At 43.8% G+C, this 22,228-nt stretch overlaps 1 protein-coding gene across 1 annotated transcript in view; it reads right to left on the bottom strand.

Annotated features, from left to right (window-relative positions):
• The window catches only part of LOC109910096 (AF4/FMR2 family member 2-like), a 171,903-nt gene that overhangs the window by 32,729 nt on the left and 116,946 nt on the right, over positions 1 to 22,228 (bottom strand). Inside the window, exon 9 of the mRNA XM_031798063.1 lies at positions 16,921 to 16,958. Within this exon, the coding sequence (XP_031653923.1) occupies positions 16,921 to 16,958 (38 nt within the window). The remainder of the gene's footprint in view (positions 1 to 16,920; positions 16,959 to 22,228) is intronic.

The following is a 22,228-nucleotide window of genomic DNA, read 5'->3' as shown; positions in this document are numbered from 1 at the left end:
ACCAGCTCCTGCGTCAGAGTGAGAAATAAAAATGCTAAGTAAGCATGATACATAAAAAAATAACAATTCTAAAATATTGATAATTAAACAGCTATTATCTAATGAATCAATTCAAAAGGCTACAGTCAGTTAACAGTATAACTAAAGTCAAAACATATTAGTTCTATTTTCAATGTCTGGAGGACTGAAGGGGGGGGGGGGGGGTAGAGAGAGAGAAAGAAAGAAAGAAAGACAGACAGAGAAAGAGAGAGAGAGTCATTAGAGGTGTCCTACATATAGGAGGCCCAGGCTACTGCAGCCGTGATCTGAGAGGGAGCTGTCAGTGCAGGCCAGGGTGCATGGGTAGAGGGAGGGACGGAGGCCCAGCATGTGAGGGGGGGTTGGTAGTGGGGAGGATATGGGACCAGGGCGGTGTGAGCTAGACTCTGGTTCTGGCTCTAGCTGGTCAGAGAGGAGAGTAGAGGAGAAGAGTCTCAGCCTCCCCAGGCTCCGTGGCAGACCAGACACACACCCTGCATGCCAAATGAGCCGCCCAGCACATACAGGGATCAGAGAGCAGCACCGCTTTCATGAGATGAAAGCAAACCCCGGTGTTTGACTGCAGAGGTGGGGAAGGGAGGGGGCTAGGGGGAGGCCTGGACACCAATTAGGGTTTTTTCACTCCCCCTGATTTCAAAGAGAGGAGAGCGAGAGAGAAACTCAGTCTGAGGCTATGCCACTCTGCCACTGGAGAGGTCAGCTGTAGGCTAGGTTAGAAAATAGAGAATAGACACAAGCCCAGGAGGATAAACATAGAATTGTGGAGCCAACCTCTGGTGTAAACTCTGACATATGAGGGAATCAGAGATGCCCTGTTTATCTACTGCCACGACAGGGGCCTAGGCTACATCCTTATTCCTATACAGTCAACATTGCCAAGACGTGTAGTTTTTCTTTCAATGATTGTCTACAAGGGCATCTATTCATTTGACAAATGGCACAGCCTTTATATAACAACATATTCCTGGTTTTGCACAAATTAAGCAAGCCAAAAAGATTGTGATCTGATCTGCCACAGAGCTATTTGTCTTTGATCTCCAGCTGTACACTCCTCCTTCATCAAAGGCTCTTTCCAGTCCAGTCATCTGTTAGTTGGGCTGGGCTGTTCTGTTCTGTTCCAGGCTGTAGCCAGCTCTCTCCTCTCCTCTCCACATGCGTTGGCTTGGGCCAGGAGGGTTAGGGTAGGCTAAAGGCAGGCTGTTCTCTACTCCATGGTCTGGAGCAGCAGGTAGAGGCCAGGTAATCTGCATGAGGCCTGTGCGGGAGCAGTGTGTGACTGTTTGGCCAGCCTGTCCTTGGACTGGGAGAACAGGCCGTGGAACAATAGTTGGACATGGCCTGGGTGGATGGGGCTATAGGGGGGTGGCGGACCCATGGCTGACTTCGGTTACATCTATATCAATATCAAAGGCTGGAAAATGCGGAGTGAGTGGAAAGCCAGCTGTGCAGGAGTGAGGGCTGCCAAGCGGTCGGGTCTGCCAAGTCCACATCTCCAGATGACAGATTAACGGGATACAGATAAATCAAATTGTACTTTTCATATTGAAAACCAAATTAATTCACATTGACTCCCTGTGCCCCTGTGTATCCCTCCCCTGTCCCTCCTTCACCTTGTTTCTCTGCTGTCTTCCTCTAACTGTTACTCTAGGCAACTGTTACTCTAACATCTCTCTTAGGACAGGAAATACACTACATGAGCAAAGGTATGTGGACACCTGCTCGTCGAACATCTCATTCCAGAATCATGGGCATTAATATGGAGTTGGTCCCCCATTTGCTGCTATAACAGCCTCCACTCTTTTGGGAAGGCTTTCCACTAGATGTTAGAACATTGTTGCGGGGACTTGCTTCATTTCAGCCACGAGAGCATTAGTGAGGTCGGCCACTGATGTTGCGTAATTAGTCCTTGACTCGCAGTCGGAGTTCCAATTCATTCCAAAGGTGTTCAATGGGCTTGAGGTCAGGGCTCTGTGCAGGCCAGTCAAGTTCTTCCACACTAATCTCAACAAACCATTTCTGTGTTGACCTCTCATTGTGCACGGGGGCATTGTCATCCTGAAACAGGAAAGGGCCTTCGCTAAATGGTTTCTACAAATTTGGAAGCACAGAATTGTCTAGAATGTCATTGTATACTGAAGCATGAATATTTCCCTTCACTGGAAATAAGGGACCTAGCCCAAACCATAAAAAACAGTCCTAGACCATTATTCCTCATCCACCAAACTTTACAGTTGGTACTATGTATTTGGGTATGTAGCGTTCTTCTGGCATCCGCCAAACCCGGACTGCCAGATGGTGAAGCGTGATTCATCACTCCAGAGAACACGTTTCCACTGCTCCAGAGTCCAATGGGCTTCCAGCTGATGCCTGGCATTGTGCATGATGATCTTAGGCTTATGTGCGGGTGCTTGGTAATGGAGGGATTTCATGAAACTCCTGACGAACATTTCTTGTGCTGACGTTGCTTCCAGAGGCAGTTTGGAACTCGGTAGTGAGTGAGGCACCATTTTTCTCATGCAGCGCGACACCTCTCCTTCTCATAGAGTTGATAAGGTTGTTGATTGTGGCCTGTGGAATGTTGTCCCACTCCTCTTCAATGGCTGTGCGAAGTTGCTTGATATTGGCGGGACATGGAACACGCTGTTGTACACAATCCAGAGCATCCCAAACATGCTCAATGGGTGACACATCTGTTAGTACGGAGGCCATGAAAGAACTGGGTCATTCTCAGCTTTCAGGAATTGTGTACAGATCCTTGCAACATGGGGCTGTGCATTATCATGCTGAAACATGAGGTGATGGCGATAGATGAATGGCATGACAATGGGCCCCAGGATCTCATCACAGTATCTCTCTGCATTCAAATTGCCAATGATAAAATGCACTTGTGTTTGTTGTCCGTGTCTTATGCCTGCCAATACCATAACACCACCGCTACCATGGGGCAGTCTGTTCACAACTTTGACATCAGCAAACCGCTTGCCTACACACGATGCCATACACATAGATGGTCTACGGTTGTGAGGCCGGTTGAATTCTCTAAAATGACGTTGAAGGCGGCTTATGTAGAGAAATTAACATTACATTCTCTGGCAACATCTCTGGTGGACATTCCTGCAGTCAGCATGTCAACATCTGTGGCATTGTGTTGTGTGCAACTGTCAGGTGCTGGTATTATCTTGGCAAAGGAGAAATGCTTTGTAACGTCTGCGTCCAACTCACACTCCCAAACACTTAGAACCCCGGAACGCAGCCCACTTTCCAGCTCACTCTCCAGATCCCAATCACCGGAATTCTAATCACCTGTTCATACACCTGCATGTCATCATCCCACACTATTTAGTTCAGTTCCTTGCACCCCGTCACTGTGAGGTATTGTTTGTTTTGAGACACACTTTTTTTCTGAGCTGTTTTTTTCCGTCCTTCTCTCCTCCTGTGTATGATAGTTTTTGCCTGCCTCACTCTCGACGCCTTTTGTCTATTCCCTGCCTGTACTGTTGCCATTTTTGGACCTACCGTGTATGACCTTCTGCCTGCCCCTGGACCCAGCTACCTGCCTCCTCCTATGGTTCCTTTCATTAAACCCCTGCTGCGCTCTGCGCTTGAAACCAGCTCTCTGTCTCCCTCGTGTTCATTAACATGCTCACTAGCAGGGACGCAAAGAAATTTGTGCACACAATTTGAGAGTAATACGCTTTTGGTGCTGAAGGAACATTTCTGGGATCTTTTATTTCAGCTCATAAAACATGGGACCAACATTTGTACATGTTGCAATTATATTTTTGTTCTGTGTGGTTATGCTGTGGTCCTTGTGATGCGGGAAAAATGAAAAGAAAACCATCTGCTTTAATTTATGGATAATCCTTGGCAAAAACAACAGTCTGTTCTTTGGGTTTGGAAGTGGACGTCACCACCTGTTCTTTTGGACCTCGCCAGTTTCATCTGATTGAGATGTAATTGGTATGATGCAATCATTTTATAGCAGCAAATTTATACTGGCTTATGCCACGTTAAACAAGTAAACCACCTAGAGAAAATAAAAGTAAATAAAATGTTTTGAAAATAAGAGCTGTTTAACTTCTTTCCGTATTACTTTAAATCATGTTTATACAATGCTATAAATGTGGACAGAGCAATCTTTTGATCTGGAAATGCAGGTGGAGTACCCAAAGTCCTTCCCATTTATCTCAGGGGGGGATGTTCTCAGAGGTGGGCCAATGCTAACACACACACAAAGACACACGCAGTAGAAAAAGCATTGGTGAAGCTCTGAATAACAGTCTATCTCCAGCCCTAAGCACAGCCACCCGGCGTAATGGGATGGCATCCTCTTCCTCCGTGTCTTTCTTTCTCTCTCACACGCACACATAAGCAAGTAGCACGCACACACGCGTGCACATATACACACACACACTTGAAAAGCAGATGTTGTGTTTAAACCCTATGGAATGCATGGCCTATGGCTGCCTGCACATCATGGGGAGCATCCATTATAGGAAATCTGCTACTAATGTCATGTTCAACAAGAGAAGAGCCTCCTAGGGTCTTGTCATTGCCTATCCTTCAGTGGGCAGGAAAAATGTTTCCAAGAAACATATAAGGAGTTTATCCATTCATAACACCACAGTCTATTCTATCTTAGAGTCTCCCAATTTTCAAGAGTTAAAGGTTATACCACCTTCAGGAAGATACCATTATCAGATATTACACAGTAAACACTGCAGGGCCTTCGGATACAAATTAGAAAAATATTCATTTCAGGGTGAAGTTGGCAGACAGACAGATGTGGCTGGGAGCTAAAGCAACCTGCTGTGATGTAGCATGGCTATTAATGTGCTCCTGTAGATTAAAGTACAGCTATTAGGAACATGTCACCACAGCACCTTCTACCTAACACTCAGCCAATTACAATCAAATGCATCAAATAGCTGGGGGCTATCATGCTAACCACATAGAGTCATAATGGAATGGAAGGTGGAGGGAAGGGGTGAATCAGCACAGCATCCAGGTATCTAGTAATTACCTCAAGCAGTATATTAGTCTGGCAAACCCTGACCCTAGGAAACAGAGACTAGGGTCTGGGGAACTACGTCGCTGCCTACGTCACTATTTATCCTCTTGAATAAAATACTAAATATTAGCTAGCAAGATGGAGATCCCAGAGGTTATTTTTAATGAGTGCATTTCGTAAGTGGCTAGTTTGCGTCAACTACCTTGACTAAAACTACTGCAAAGGTTGAGAATGCAAACTTTGGTTTTGAACCGCAATGTTCTGGCATGTCTACCTCGTGATATGTTGGGAGAGTTCCCAGATAATTGTTTTCTTCCTTATCGACGTAGGCAGTGAAGTAGTTCCTCTATGCCAAAAGAGTCCATAATTGAAACCAGACCCTAGTCATTGTGTTGCCTAGGGTATAGACAAACCCTATGTCCTCTACTACAATCCCCAGTCCCATCCCTAGCTCTAGCCCCGAGCCCTCAGTCCCAACCTCAGCCCTAGCTCTAGCCCCCAGCCCTAGCCTCAGTCCCAGCCTTAGTCCGAGACTCAGGCCTAGCTCTAGCCCCCAGCCCTAGCTCTAGCCCCCAGCCCTAGCCACAGTCCTAGCCTTAGCCCTAGCCCTTGCCCCATGCTCACATGTCATTTATATTTTTTATCAGTGTTGAGGGGCTCACTTCACCAGAGGTAATTGGCTGTGCATAAGCACCTTCAGGTGCAAAAGCAGAGAGAACAGAGAGAGCAGAGCATGGGACATCTACATGATTTCATCATTATCCATAGCGCCTTCAGAAAATATTCAAACCCCTTGACTTTTTCCACATTTTGTTACGTTACAGCCTTATTCTAAAATTGATGAAATAAATAAAAATCCCCAGCATTCTACACACAATGCTTACGTAATGACAAAGTAAAAAAATAGGTTTTTAGACATTTTTGCAAATGTTTTACAAATAAAAACACAACCTTATTTACATAAGTATTCAGACCCTTTGATATGAGACTCAAAAATGAGCTCAGGTGCATCCTGTTTCCATTGATCATCCTTGAGATGTTTCTACAACTTGATTGGAGTCCACCTTTGGTAAATTCAATTGATTGGACATGATTTGGAAAAGCACACATCTGTCTCTATAAGGTCCCACAGTTGACAGTGCATGTCAGAGCAAAAACCAAGTCATGACGTCGAAGGAATTGTCCGTAGAGCTGTGTCGAAGCACAGATCTGGGGAAGGGTACCAAAACATTTCTGCAGCATTGAAGGTCCCCAAGAACACAGTGGCCTCCATCATTCTGAAATGGAAGAAGTTTGGAAACTGTGGATAGATAACAGCATTCGCACAAAACTGAAAGCGCGAACCACCGCATTTAACCATGGCAAGGTGACTGGGAATATGGCAGAATACAAACGTACTTATTCCCTCCATAAGGCAATCAAACAGGCAAAACATCAGTACAGAGACCAAGTGGGGTCGCAATTCAACGGCTCAGACAAGAGACGTATGTGGCAGGGTCTACAGACAATCATGGACTACAAAGGGAAAACCAGCCACGTCACGGACACTGACATCTTGCTTCCAGACAAGCTAAACACCTTCTCTCCCGCTTTGAGAATAACACAGTGCCACCGACGCAGCCCGCTACCAATGACTGTGGGCTCTCCTTCTCCATGGCCGACGTGAGTAAGACATTTTAGCGTGTTAATCATGAAGTGCTTTGAGAGGCTAGTTAAGGATCATATCACCTCTACTTTACCTGATACCCTAGACCCACTTCAAATTGCTGACCGCCCCAATAGATCCACAGACAACGCAATCGCCATTGCACTGCACACTGCCCTATCCCATCTGGACAAGAGGAATACCTATGTAAGAATGCTGTTCATTGATGATAGCTCAGCATTGAACACCATAATACCCTCCAAGCTCATCATTAAGATTGGGGCACTGGGTCTGAACCCCGCCCTGTGCAACTGGGTCCTGGACTTCCTGGCGGGCCGCCCCCCAGGTGGTGAAGGTAGGAAACAACACCTCCACTTCGGATCCTCAACACAGGGGCCCCTTCCTGTACTCCCTGTTCACCCCATGACTGCGTGGCCACGCACGCCTCCAACTCAATCATCAAGTTTGCAGACGACACAACAGTAGTAGGCCGGATTACCAACAATACAGCCTACAGGGAGGAGCTGAAGGCCCTGGGAGAGTGGTGCCAAGAAAATAACCATACTCAATGTCAACAAAACAAAGGAGCTGATTGTGGACTTCAGGAAACAGCAGAGGGAGCACGCCCCCATCCACATCGATGGGACCACAGTGGGGAAGGTGGAAAGCTTCAAGTTCCTCGTTGAACACAGTAACTGACGATCTGAAATGGTTAGACAGTGTGGTGAAGAAGGTGCAACAGTACCTATTCAGTAGCCGATGTCACACAGAAAGCCCAAAAAGATCATCAAGGACATCAACCACCCGGGCTACGGTCTGTTCACCCCGTTATCATCCAGAAGGTGAGGTCAGTGCAGGTGCATCAAAGCTGGGACCGAGAAACTGAAAAACAGCTTCTATCTCAAGGCACTCAGACTGTTAAATAGCCATCACTAGCAGGCATCCACCCAGTTACACAACCCTGCACCTTAGATGCTGCTGCCCTATATACATAGACTTGGAATCGCTGGCCACTTGAATAATGTTTACAACTCATCACATATGCATTAGAGGTCGACCGATTAATCGGAATGGCCGATTAATTAGGGCCGATTTCAAGTTTTCATAACAATCTGAAATCGGTATTTTTGGGCGCCAAAATACCTTTATTTAACTAGGCAAGTCAGTTAAGAACACGTTCTTATTTTCAATGACGGCCTAGGAACGGTGGGTTAACTGCCTTGTTAAGGGGCAGAACGGCAGATTTTCACCTTGTCAGCTCAGGGGACCCAATCTTGCAACAGTACAGTTAACTCGTCCAACGCTCGAACCATTGCACTCCACAAGGAGCCTGCCTGTTACGCGAATGCAGCAGAAGCCAAGGTAAATTGCTACCTAGCATTAAACTTATCTTATAAAAAACAATCAATCATAATGACTAGTTATAACTACTAATCCAGTTTAGCAGGCAATACTAACCAGGTGAAATTGTGTCATTTATCTTGCATTCATTGCACGCAGAGTCAGGGTATATGCAACATTTTGGGCTGCCTGGCTCATTGCGAACTAATTTGGCAGAATTTTACATAATTATTACATAATATTGAAAGTTGTGCAATGTAACAAGAATATTTAGACTTACGGATGCCACCCGTTAGATAAAATACAGAACGGTTCCGTATTTCACTGAAATAATAAACGTTTTGTTTTCGAAATGATAGTTTCCGGATTCGACCATATTAATGACCAAAGGCTCGTATTTCTGTGTGTTATGTTATAATTAAGTCTATGATTTGATAGAGCAGTCTGACTGAGCGATGGTTGGCAGCAGCGGCCCGTAAGCATTCATTCAAACAGCACTTTCGTGCGTTTTGCCAGCAGCTCTTCGCAAGCACAGCGGTGTTTATGACTTCAAGCCTATCAGCCTAATGGCTGGTGTAACCAATGTGAAATGGCTAGCTAGTTAGCTGGGTGTAATAATACTAATACTAATACTAATACACTAATACTGTTTCAAACGTCACTCGCTTTTAGATTTGGAGTAGTTATTCCCCTTGCGCTGCAAGGGCCGCGGCTTTTGTGGAGCGATGGGTAATGCTGCTTCGAGTGTGGCTGTTGTTAATGTGTTCCTGGTTCGAGCCCAGGTAATCAAATCAAATCAAATTTTATTTGTCACATACACATGGTTAGCAGATGTTAATGCGAGGGTAGCAAAATGCTTGTGCTTCTAGTTCCGACAATGCAGTAATAACTAACGAGTAATCTAACTAACAATTCCAAAACTACTACCTTATACACACAAGTGTAAAGGGATAAAGAATATGTACATAAAGATATATGAATGAGTGATGGTACAGAGTGGCATAGGCAAGATGCAGTAGATGTATCGAGTACAGTATATACATATGAGATGAGTATGTAAACAAAGTGGCATAGTTTAAAGCTGCTAGTGATACATGTATTACATAAAGATGCAGTAGATGATATAGAGTACAGTATATACGTATACATATGAGATAAATAATGTAGGGTATCTAAACATTATATTAAGTAGCATTGTTTAAAGTGGCTAGTGATATATTTTACCTCAATTCCCATCAATTCCCATTATTAAAGTGGCTGGAGTTGAGTCAGTGTGTTGGCAGCAGCCACTCAATGTTAGTGGTGGCTGTTTAACAGTCTGATGGCCTTGAGATAGAAGCTGTTTCTCAGTCTCTCGGTCCCAGATTTGATGCACCTGTACTGACCTCGCCTTCCGGATGATAGCAGGGTGAACAGGCAGTGGCTCAGGTGGTTGTTGTCCTTGATGATCTTTATGGCCTTCCTGTGACATTGGGTGGTGTAGGTGTCCTGGAGGGCAGGTAGTTTGCCCCCGGTGATGCGTTGTGCAGACCTCACTACCCTCTGGAGAGCCTTACGGTTGTGGGCGGAGCAGTTGCCGTACCAGGCGGTGATACAGCCCGACAGGATGCTCTCGATTGTGCATCTGTAGAAGTTTGTGAGTGCTTTTGGTGACAAGCCGAATTTCTTCAGCCTCCTGAGGTTGAAGAGGCGCTGCTGCGCCTTCTTCACGATGCTGTCTGTGTGGGTGGACCAATTCAGTTTGTCTGTGATGTGTACGCTAAGGAACTTAAAACTTACTACCCTCTCCACTACTGTTCCATCGATGTGGATAGGGGGGTGGGGCGAGGAGAGGGACGGAGGCTATACTGTTACACTGGGAATACTATAGTGCCTATAAGAACATCCAATAGACAAAGGTATATGAAATACAAATGGTATAGAGAGAAATAGTCCTATAAATACTATATTAACTACAACCTAAATCGTCTTACCTTGGAATATTGAAGTCTCATGTTAAAAGGAACCACCAACTTTCATATGTTCTCATGTTCTGAGCAAGGAACTTAAACGTTAGCATTTTTAGATGGCACATATTTTACATGGCACACATTTTTACATGGCACATAGTGTACATGGCACATATTGCATATTGGCACATATTACTTTCTTCTCCAACACTTTGTTTTTGCATTATTTAAACCAAATTGAACATGTTTCATTATTTATTTGAGGCTAAATAGATTTTATTTATGTATTATATTAAGTTGAAACAAGTGTTCATTCAGTATTGTTGTAATTGTCATTATTACAAATAAATGAATAAAAACCGATTAATCGGTAACGGCTTTTTTGGTCCTCCAATAATCGGTATCGGCGTTGAAAAATCATAATCGGTCAACCTCTAATATGCATATACTGAATTATATTCTACTCTATTTTTGTCAAAGCCCAATCTCAATCTTATATTTATATATTTCTTAATTAAATGATTTTACTTTAAGATTTGTGTGTATTGTGGTGAATTGTTAGATACTACTGCACTGTTGGAGCTAAGAACACAAGCATTTCGCTACCCAAGAAGACTTGATGCTGTAATTACTGCCAAAGGTGCTTCAACAAAGTACTGAGTAAAGGGTCTGAATACTTAAGCAAATGTAATATTTCAGTTTTATATTTTTAATAAATTAGCCAAAATGTTTAAAACCTGTTTTTGCTTTGGCATTATCAGGTATTGTATGTAGATTGATGAGGAAAAAAACAACATTTAATTCATTTTTAGAATAAGGCTGTAACGTAATACAATGTGGAAAAAGTCAAGGGGTCGGAATACTTCCCGAAGGCACCTCATCTCAGCCCTAGGCATTTATTCAATCAAAACCGTAATGTGTAATTTTTTTTATAAATGCCACTGTAAAAAGAAAACACATTTTTTATTCAGATGAATTTTCTTGGCTCCACCCAGTGAACGTTGTCTAATTAATAACATTATTGAAACACGCATTTTCATTGCTCGATTATTCACACAGAGCAGGTTTCCTGAAATGTTTTATTCTGTCTCCTTGCCATTCAACTTAGAGTTAAATCTAAGGGGAGGCAGGTAGCCTAGTGGTTAGAGTGTTGGACTTAGTAACCGAAAGGTTGCAATATCAAATCCCTGAGCTGACAAGTTAAAAATATGTCTTTCTGCGCCTCAACAAGGCAGTTAACCCACTGTTCCTAGGCCGTCATTGTAAATAATAATTTTTCTTAATTAACTGACTTGCCTAGTTAAATTAAAAAATCTCAGCTTTTGTTTTATTTCCAAAGTATGTCAAAATGTTTGTCTACTACATTTTCTTTGTACTACAAAAAAAGCCACAGAACTGGCCATTTCTGGAGCCTTTTGATACGAAAAGGGTATGTGGTAATTTTATCAGTAACACAATGAACATTGTTCGGGATGACCGACTTCGATAATGACACAATACTGATATGATACATAGAGTTACATTGTGAGGTTGAGAAAGATGAGTAATGATAGCAGAGAAAACAGGGCCTTGCAGATAGATAGGGAAAAAAGCATATTTTTCTCTCACTGCTTTTCTGTGCTCCCTGCCTGAGGAGGCGGTGATGGATTTGCTGCTTGACTGGTCATACAGATTGGTGCCGGCGATGGATGAGGCCCTGCCGCCCAGCTAGACTCAATACACACATTTTCTCACCTTCAGAACATTTACTTTCATGCCCTCCGATTTGGGGCGAGGCAACTTCCAAAGATTCGAATAGGATCCATAAATAAACAGCCCCATCTCTAAGGCCAATCCAAACACGACACAGAATGAAATGAACCAATCCATGAGGTGTAATATGGACACTGCCACCTCAATTGTTTACTGTGTTGTCGAAATTATGGTTGCCGCCGACAGCCAAAAGGCTATTATCAAGGGTCATACAGATTTAGCTGCGGTTCGAGGCTATGACAGATTCATGGTATTTATACAAAAAAAAAAATATATATATATATATATATATATATAAACACAACATGTAAACTGTTGGTTCCATGTTTCATGAGCTGAAATAAGAGCCCAGAATGTTCTATATGCACAAAAAGCTTATTTCTCTCAATTGTTTTGCACAAATTTGTTTACATCCCTGTTAGTGAGCATTACTCCTTTGCCATTATAATCCATCCACTCTACAGGTGTGGCAAATATCAAGAAGCTGATTAAACAGCATCATCTTTGTACAGTTTTGTCACACAACACAATGCCATAGATGTCTCCAGTTTTGAGGGAGTGTGCTATTGGCATGCTGACTGCAGGAATGTCCCCCAGAGCTGTTGCCAGAGAATTAAACGTTCATTTCTCTACCGTAAGCCACCTCCAATGTTTTTTAGAGAATTTGGTAGTAAGTCCAACCGGCTTCACAACCGCAGACCACGTGTAACCACGCCAGCCCAGGACCTCCTCCACATCCGGCTTCTTCACCTGCGAGATTGTCAGCCACCCGGACAGCTGATGAAACTGAGGAGTATTTCTGTCTGTAATAAAGCCCTTTTGTGGGGAAAAACTAATTCTGTTTGGCTGGCCCTGGCTCCCCAGTGGGTGGACCAAAGCCCTCCCAGGCCAACCCATGGCTGCGCCTCTGCTCGGTCATGTGAAATCGATTAATTAGGGTCTAATGAAGTTATTTCAATTAGCTGATTTCCGTCTATATGAAACTGTAACTCAGTAAAATCGTTGAAATTGTTGCATGTGGCGTTTATATTTTTGTTCATTATAGATGTTATCTGACACAGTCACAGAGACCAAACTGGATGTGTTGCTGACATTCATTTCACACAAGATATGCTAATAACACAAAGCCCAGAATGTCCAGTATTAGAGGAACTGTTAAGAACGCTAAAGTATTGTAAGTGAAGTCAAGTAGGATCTGAACAACAGAAGAAATAAATACAAATAAACCTTGTGTCCTTAAGCAAAACAGGCCTCTAAATCAAACAGACAACTATTGAGTGTTGTGGGTATATTTAAAATTCATTTTCTGCACATTTCCTGGTGCCCACATTCATCAGAGGCTTGCTAGCACTAGTTGTGAATGTCTCTCATTGGTTACAGCACAGTGGGACCACAGTCAACATGGATATCTGGATGGAACCAGCCCTGATCCTATACTGGAATGTCATATTCCCAATCAGGGGAGGTGACTGGCTGATAGATTCCAAAGGCTATTACTTGTGTATATAAATAGTTTAAACCTAGAACTACAGGTCTGAAGCGAAGCACCTGAATACATATATTTCCCCCTTTCATTAGCTCTAGTTAGTAACAGAATGACAAAACACAGCCCTAATCCAAGTTCTAGTTACATATCGACTTGAGATAAATGTAGGTGCACAGAATTATACCTGCACTATTAAAGGCGGTTCCACTCCCAAGTGTATTTACACTGTAAACAGGGTAGGGTTATGCATCACGCTGCAGGTTGGAATCGCTGCTAATTCTTTCTCACCAGATGCCAATAGTACTTCCACACAATAGTATTCATCAGTGTGTGGCCTTTCGCCAATAGCGAATCACATTTACAGAGTCCCGTCGCATATGTCTAAGGGAGAAGCAGCTTTTAACAATGCATGGTGATATGTCACATATGATGAGGTGAATGGGCTGTGCTGGCTGCTTTCAATGACCCCCCAGGGGCCTGTAATCTCTGGAGCCTGTGTATAGTGTTTCCTGTCTCCTACACTCTGTACTGTTGAGAGTAGTGACCTGACATTAGGACCTGTATTCACTAAGTATCTCAGAGTAGTGTTGATCTAGAATCAGGTCCCACCTGTCCATATAATCTTATTAATTGTGATCTAAAAGTCTAAACTGATCCTATATCAGCATTCCTACTCTGAGACATTTATTCATATGGGCCCAGGGTTCCCTAGGGATCACCACACCCATGTGTGGCCACGGCCATGCCAGCTGGTCCACCCTGAGAGCTGGCACAGCCACTATGCGTGGCGGGTGGAAAGGAGCCCTCAGACCAGGACTCATCTGTGGGCGAAATTTTAATGGGCACATTCCTCGGCTGGGGCACTGCCCCCCTGTACCCCCTGGCAACGGGGCAAGGAAGCGTATGGCAGTGGAGCACAATGGAAGTCTTGTCAGATAGCACAGCATCAACAACAACAACAATAGTAGAAATAGTTTTCCCTAAAGCAGCATCTGCCAAAAGGCTTTCCCCAAATATAGTCACAGTCATTCAGTGTGTTCAGAGCGAGAGATAAATATTTGAACTGCATGGCTATTAAAGCATGTATCTATTCAAAACACTCCACTTTGATGTCACACATTGAAACATAAAGATCTTTCCATCTGGGCCAATATGGAGAAGAGAGGCTATGTTCACACACACTGAATTAAAGACGAGAGGGAAAACAGAGTATGAGTAAAGTTAGCATATTTTCCTCGCAGCATGTGACCTCTGCCTCAGAGCTGCACCAGAAATCAATGTTCATTAGCTCGTCACAAACCTCTCACCACCACCATCACTATAACCCCACTATCAATATATGTTGTCTGCAGAAAATATTGCCATGCTCACCTCTTTAAATAGCTAGTACTTGTTCCCCTTGATGGGGGCCTAGATACTCTCATGAATGTTACTGTAGAATCTAAACTGTGTTTTATGTCTTTTTTGATATACTTGTTATTGACCACAGCCCAGTGGGTTCAGTTGAAGTTTAAGACTTGTTTAGTGGTTTTTCTTGGGGTTACATGGAGGGAAGTAGTGTTGGGGTTTCAATACAGACCCGGTTTAGGGAAGGAGGCTGGGGTTTGGATTCAAACCTGGTTTAAGGTAAGGGGTAGGGTTTGGGTTAGGTAGTGGTCAATATGGTGGAGAGAGGAGTGTCTTGGTAGTGTATTGCTTATTCTATTGTTTTCTTCAGTGATGGGTTGTATTTTGCTTTATTGAATGTATTTCTGTCCCAAAAGGTCCAGATGCTCGTTCATTGTTTTCAGACCAGAGATTTCGTGAAAGTAGGTGACATGGATGTATTTAGGGAGGCGGTAGGCTGCTCTTATTGCTTTGTTCTGGATTATTTGTAGCTTGTATTTCTGTTGTGTTGATGTGGTTTTCCAGGCGAGGGAAGAGTACTCGAAGACAGGCCTGTTGTAGCTTTGGTACACTTTCAATACAGTTATTGGCGCTGCTCCGGTACTCTTCCCCCACAGGGCTTTCAGGTGGTTGATTATTTCCCCCCTGCTGTTTCAATGGTTGCAATGCGAATTGTTGACTTCATGTCAAGCTGGAAAGCGACCACCAAGAATGTAGCTGTCTTCTTAATCTTCAGATGTTGTCCATACAGTGTCAGTGTGAGTGACAGTTCAGATTTTGTAATTGTTTATTTCACTAAAGAGGGCATATTGTGTTGTTGTTGGGTCTAGTTAGATATGCCAGGTTTTGAGCCATTTCTAAAAAACATTATACAGGTCTGGAGCTTCTTAGCGGCTTTTTGTGAGTGAATGGATGATGTCCAATAGCATAGGTCATCTACTGAATTGGGACACATTTCCAACTGTAGGGGGAGGGTCATAAATATCAGACATGTAGATTGAAAACAGGTGTGGACAGGACCGCAGCTTGTGGGATCCCGGGCCTCAGGTCTGAAGGGTGTGGAGAATAATGAAACAAACTTTATGTTTATTTTCTGCTGTATAAGGAAGCTCTGGATGATTTTTATTGTTTTAACAAAGGCCTTCTCTATGTCAAAAAGCACGGCAAGGAAAACAATTTTTTCGTTAAATTATCTTAAAATGCTTTCTGAGAGTCATAACATTTCTCAGTGGTTAATCTCCCTTTTCTAAAACCAACTTGATGAATGATTTTCTGTACCCTGAGAGCTGTTATAAGGTAGTAGGGGGCTGTACAGTGATTGGGGATTTTATGAACATGATGTAGTGGGAGTTTATAAGTGGCCACGGGGGACTATTACATGGTACTAAGGGACTGTGTGCGGTAGGGGGAGCTGTGTGTGGTACTTGGGGACTGTGTGTTGTAATAGTAGGGGGCTATGTGAGCTAGCTTGTGTGAAAGGGATGAGTGTGAGTACACATAAGTGTGTGTGTGTGGTGTTCTGGGGGGGGGGGGCATGGCCGGGGGAGTGCTCGCAGCATCTCCAGTCCCAGAGTCCCTTTTTGAGAAAGAGCTGCAGGCCATGTTTCACTCTGCCTTTCTTAATGAGCCCATTCACACAGCAGCCATAATACTCCCATGATTAGAGATGATAGAACACCCATACATCTACTGCGAAATGCATATTAATGCATTCATACTGGCACGCCCAGGAAAGGTGTCTACTCTACCTGCTCCGCTCTGCTCCACACAGGGGAGAAAAACTGCTTCAGGCCTGCGGTCATATAATATCTAAACCTCTAAAATAAAATGCTGACAGTATTTCAATTTAGTACATCCTCTGTGCTCCTTTTTTTAAACATAATTATTATTTATGAACAACAGCCACGTATCCTTAGATCACATTCCATAGTTGTGTGTGTATACAGCAGGCAATTATACATTTCTATACTTAGCCCATGCCTGTTTTTTTTCTCTCTCTCTGTTAAAGTCTACAGTGGAGTAATTTCATTATGCTGAAAATACACATTTTCACGCACTCTAAATCATGTATTTTCACAATTACAACACACCAGAGAAAGATATATGTAATTAAACTATACGGAGCAATGATCTGAGACAATCACAGCTTGTTTGCAATGACAGAAGTGTGATATAAACAGTTACTGATTACAGATATGTGTGCAGAACTGATCACTTGCAACCGCTTATGCAAAGAACAGGATGTCATCCAATACGCCTCACAGAGACGAATCAACACAAAGCCACCAGTTCAACATGAACTGGCACTTACCTGAGAGGTGTACTTCTGGGCTTGGGCTTCTCTGCTGCCTGAGAACACAATAACACAGCAGAGACAGAGTCCTGTTAGGTGCTGTACAGTGCAGAACATGCAGTATGTGATGTAGAGTGATACCCATCTCTCTATACCACTAAGACATCAGCACAAATAGCCCTGAACTGGGGGAAGGATAAAAGGAGGGATGAATTACGGCCCTGGATGAAAGGACGTAGCTTGATGATGAATACAGATAGGCACTCAAACACGCATTTTCCTCTTTGTCTGTTTTGTCTGTTTATACCCCTTCCCTTTGAATGGAGGAATGGGAATGATTAAAAGAAGCAGTGAGTTGTCCACTGCTCGATCAATGCTGTCTGGAGGCAAAAACAACTGTGATTTAATAGGACTGGGGAGTTTTAGAGAACTACGTAGGCCTGTTACGGTGACCGTATTACCGCCACACCGGCAATCACGAATCATGACCGCAGTCAAATTCCACGTGACCTTTTAGTCACGGTAACTGGTCTTCTCCAAGCTCGGATGCTGCTGATGGTCATTAGTAGCCTACAAAACGTGCTAACTGCCTGGTACTCAGCACTGTATTGCCCCTCTAATCACTCTGACATAAATGCAAATGAAATAAATCGAAAATCAAACCAAACACATGAGCTCATGTTGCGCAACATTTCTATAGGAATTGTGTGATTGTGTGGGAAAGCAGAGATTTGAATGCTTCTATTAAAAAGAGGATCCCATCAGCTTTCTACATGCTGGCCCTACAATATTTATTTGTCAACTTTCCTAATATTAAGCACATTGCGTCGCTTTACAATAGCAGTATAGCCTACCTGGCTGGCATGAAAACGAACTGTGGGAAAAGCGCCCTCTATTCGCTATATAAGTCATAGGTGACATGTGTTTTATCCCCCTGTCCCTGTTCTGAGACAGGTGCATGATAATGGTCCATTCTCATTCAAAACTAATTTCATATATACAGTACCAGTCAAAAGTTTGGACACACCTACTCATTCACCTACTCATTATTTTTTATTATTCTACATTGTAGAATAATAGTGAAGTCAGCAAAACTCTGAAATAACACAAATGGAATCATGTTTGTTAAAAAATATGTTATATTTAAGATTCTTCAAAGTAGCCACCCTTCACCTTGATGACAGTTTTGCACACTCTTGGCATTCTCTCAGCCAAACTGCAAATTAGCTAGAATGTGCAGTTTTTCTAGCCGGCTCCCATTTTGGCTGTAGTATTGTGGCGCGCGAGAATGTGAGCACGCACTTCGTTATTTATCTCCGGTAATGAACATACTATTCTCCGTCTTAAATATGATCGTTTATTTACATATTAGGGTACCTGAGGATTGGTTAGAAATGTTGTTGACTTATTTGGACAAAGTTTATTGGTAGCTTTTGAGATTCATTTGTATGCATTTTGAACGAGGGAAACCAGTGTATTACTGAATCAAGCGCGCCAACTAAACTGACTTTTTGGGGATATAAAGAAGGACTTTATCGAACAAAATTACCATTTGTTATGTAGCTGGGACCCTTGGGATTGCAAACAGAAGAAGATCTTCAAAGATAAGTGATTTATTTTATCGCTATTTCTGACTTGGAAAATGTCTAATGCTTTTGTGTGCGGGGCACTGTCCTCAGATAATCGCATGGTATGCTTTCTCCATAAAGCCTTTTTGAAATCTGACAAAGCGGTTGGATTAACAAGAAGTTAAGCTTTTAAATGATGTAGGACACTTGTATTTTCATGAATGTTTAATATTACGATTTTGTATTTTGAATTTGGCGCGTGTCACGTTCGTCATAACGAGGAGAACAAGGTGCAGCGTGAGATGAATACATTCTTCTTTATTTAAACGAAGAACACTAAACAAACTAACAAAAATAACTAAATGAACGTGAAGCTATAAACATGAATGCCTACATGCAACTACACATAGACAATAACCCACAAAACAAAACTGGAAAATGGCAACCTAAATAGGATCCCCAAACAGAGACAATGATAAACAGCTGTCTCTGATTGGGAACCAATTCAGGCCACCATAGACCTACATTTACCTAGACAATATCAAAACCCCACAGATATACAAAAAACCCTAGACAAGACCAAAAACACACATACCCCCTGACCTAACCAAAATAATAAAGAAAACAAAGATAACTAGGGTCAGGGCGTGACAGTACCCCCTCTGGGTGGGCATCTAACCTCGGTGGCGGCTCTGGTTCTGGACGCCAAACCGCTTCTTTACACTGAGTCCGCTCTTGTAGCACAGACCCGTAGATCATCGTCGGAGGCTCTGGACTGAGGATCCTCACCGTAGGCCCCGGGCTGGGGACCCTCGATGCGTGGATCATCGCCGGATGTTCTGGACTGGGGACCTTCGCTGGGGACCTCGGACTGGGGACTGTCGCTGGAGACCCTGGGCTGGGGACCATCGCTGGGGACCGTCGCTGGAGACCCCGGGCTGGGGACCGTCGCTGGAGGCTCTGGACTGTGGCCCGTCGTTGGAGGTTCCGGACTGTGGCCCGTCGTTGGAGGTTCCGGAATGTGGCCCGTTGTTGGAGGTTCCGGTCTGTGGCCCGTCGTTGGAGGTTCGGGTCTGTGAACTGTCGCCGGACGCTCTGGACTGGGTACTGTCGCCGGACGCACTGGACTAGGTACTGTCGCCGGACGCTCTGGACTGGGTACTGTTGCCGGATGCTCTGGACTGAGGCGCACTGTAGGCCTGGTGCGTGGTGCCGGCACTGGTGGTACCGGGCTAGTGACACGCACCTCAGGGCAAGTGTGGGGAGGAGGAACAGGGCGTACTGGACTGCCGAGGCATTTCTTGGGGCTGCCTCTCGGGCTTCCGTGCTCGCAGTGTACCTTCATATCGTCGCCGTTCCTCTATTCTCCGGTATTTTTCCTCGTAGTATCACCGTTCCGCTTTCGCTGCCATTATCTCCTCCTTAGGACAGCGATACTCCCCCGGCTGTGTCTAGGGTCCTGCTCTATCTAATATCTCCTCCCAGGTCCATTTCCCCATTAAGTGCTGTTCCTCCTTTTCACACTGCTTGGTCCTGGTTTGGTGAGTTATTCTGTCACGTTCGTCATAACGAGGAGACCAAGACGCAGCGTGAGATGAATACATTCTTCTTTATTTAAACGCAGAACACTAAACAAACTAACAAAAATAACCAAATGAACGTGAAGCTATAAACATGAGTGCTGACATGTACAGCAACTACACATAGACAATAACCCACAAAACCAAAATGGAAAATGACAACCTAAATAGGATCCCCAATCAGAGACAACTATAAACAGCTGTCTCTGATTGGGAACCAATTCAGGCCACCATAGACCTACATTTACCTAGACAATGCAAAACCCCATAGATATACAAAAAATCCTAGACCCAAGTCAAAAACACACATACCACCCTCGTCACACCCTGACCTAACCAAAATAATAAAGAAAACAAAGATAACTAAGGTCAGGGCGTGACAGTGCACTCCGATTTCACCGGATGTTGTCGAATTTGATCCCGCTAGAGGGATTTCCGCACTAAGAGGTTTTAATCACTTTACAACCGGTGTAGAGCCTAACTGGCATACATAGGTTGCAGTTGAGTTTCAAATGCAACTTTATAATAAAGCATTACATGCATAATAGCATTTGCTGTCACATTTGAGAATGGTGTTTTCCCACTAATTGATTGTATTTTGGAACATCAAATCAAATCTTGTTGGTCACATAGACATGGTTAGCAGATGTTATTGTGAGTGTAGCGAAATGCTTATGCTTCTAGTTCTGACAGTGCAGCAATATCTAACAAGTAATCCAAAAATTCCACAACAACTACCTAATACACACAAATCTAAGTAAAGGAATATATAAATATATGGATTAGCAATGACATAACATCATAGGCAAGATGCAATAGATGGTATAAAATACAATATATACATATGAGATGAGTAATGCAAGATATGTAAACATCATTAAAGTGGCATTATTAAAGTGACTAGTGTTCCATTTAAAGTGGCCAATGATTTTAAGTCTGTATGTAGGCAGCAGCCTCTCTGTGTTAGTGATGCCTGTTTAACAGTCTGATGGCCTTGAGATAGAAGCTGTTTTTCAGTCTCTCGGTCCCAGCTTTGATGTACCTGCACTGATCTCGCCTTCTGGATGGTAGCGGGGTGAACAGGCAGTGGCTCGGGTAGTTGTTGTTCTTGATGATCTTTTTAGCCTTCCTGTGACATTGGGTGCTGTAGCTGTCCTGGAAGGCAGGTAGTTTGTCCCCGGCGATGCGTTGTGCAGACCGAACCACCCTCTGGAGAGCCTTGCGGTTGTGAGCGGTGCAGTTGCCATACCAGGCGGTGATACATCCCAACAGGATGCTCCCAAATGTACATCTGTAAAGATTTGAGAGGGTTTTAGGTGACAAGTCACATTTCTTCAGCCTTCTGAGGTTGAAGAGTCATGTTGTGCCTTCTTCACCACACTGTCTGTGTGGGTGGACAATTTCAGTTTGTCTGTAATGTGTACGCCAAGGAACTTAAAACTTTCTACCTTCTCCACTGCTGTCCCTTCAATGTGGATAGGGGGTGCTCCCTCTGCTGTTTCCTGAAGTCCACAATCAATTCCTTTGTTTTGTTGACGTTGAGTGAGAGGATGTTTTCCTGGCACCACACTCCGAGAGCCCTCACCTCCTCCCTGTAGGCTGTCTCGTCTTTGTAGGTAATCAAGCCTACTACGGTTGTGTCATTTGAAAACTTGATGATTGAGTTGGAGGCGTGCATGGCCACGCATTCATGGGTGAACAGGGAGTACAGGAGGGGACTGAGCACGCACCCTTGTGGGTTCCCTATGTTGAGGATCAACGAAGTGGATATGTGGTTTCTTACCTTCACCCCTGGGGGCGGCCCATCAGGAAGTCCAGGACACAATTGCACAGGGCGGGGTTGAGACCCAGGGCCTCAAGCTTAATTTTGAGCTTGGTGTTCAATGCTGAGCTATAGTCAATGAACAGCATTCTTACATAGGTATTCCTCTTGTTCAGATGGGATAGGGCAGTGTGCAGTGTGATGTGAGAGGCCCCGGTGCACAACTGAGCAAGAGGACAAGTACATTAGAGTGTCTAGTTTGAGAAAGACGTCGCACAAGTCCTCAACTGGCAGCTTCATTAAATAGTACCCATAAAACACCAGTCTCAACAGTGAAGAAGCAACTCCGGGATGCTGGCCTTCTAGGCCATCTATCCACGGTTTCTGGTTAGGGTAGATTTTAATAGTCACAGTGG

The sequence above is a fragment of the Oncorhynchus kisutch genome, linkage group LG19 (genome assembly GCF_002021735.2).
Source record: "Oncorhynchus kisutch isolate 150728-3 linkage group LG19, Okis_V2, whole genome shotgun sequence".
NCBI lineage: Eukaryota > Metazoa > Chordata > Actinopteri > Salmoniformes > Salmonidae > Oncorhynchus > Oncorhynchus kisutch.
The sequence above is the reverse complement of the archived record's forward strand: the minus strand, read 5'-3'. Positions and strand labels throughout refer to the sequence as shown.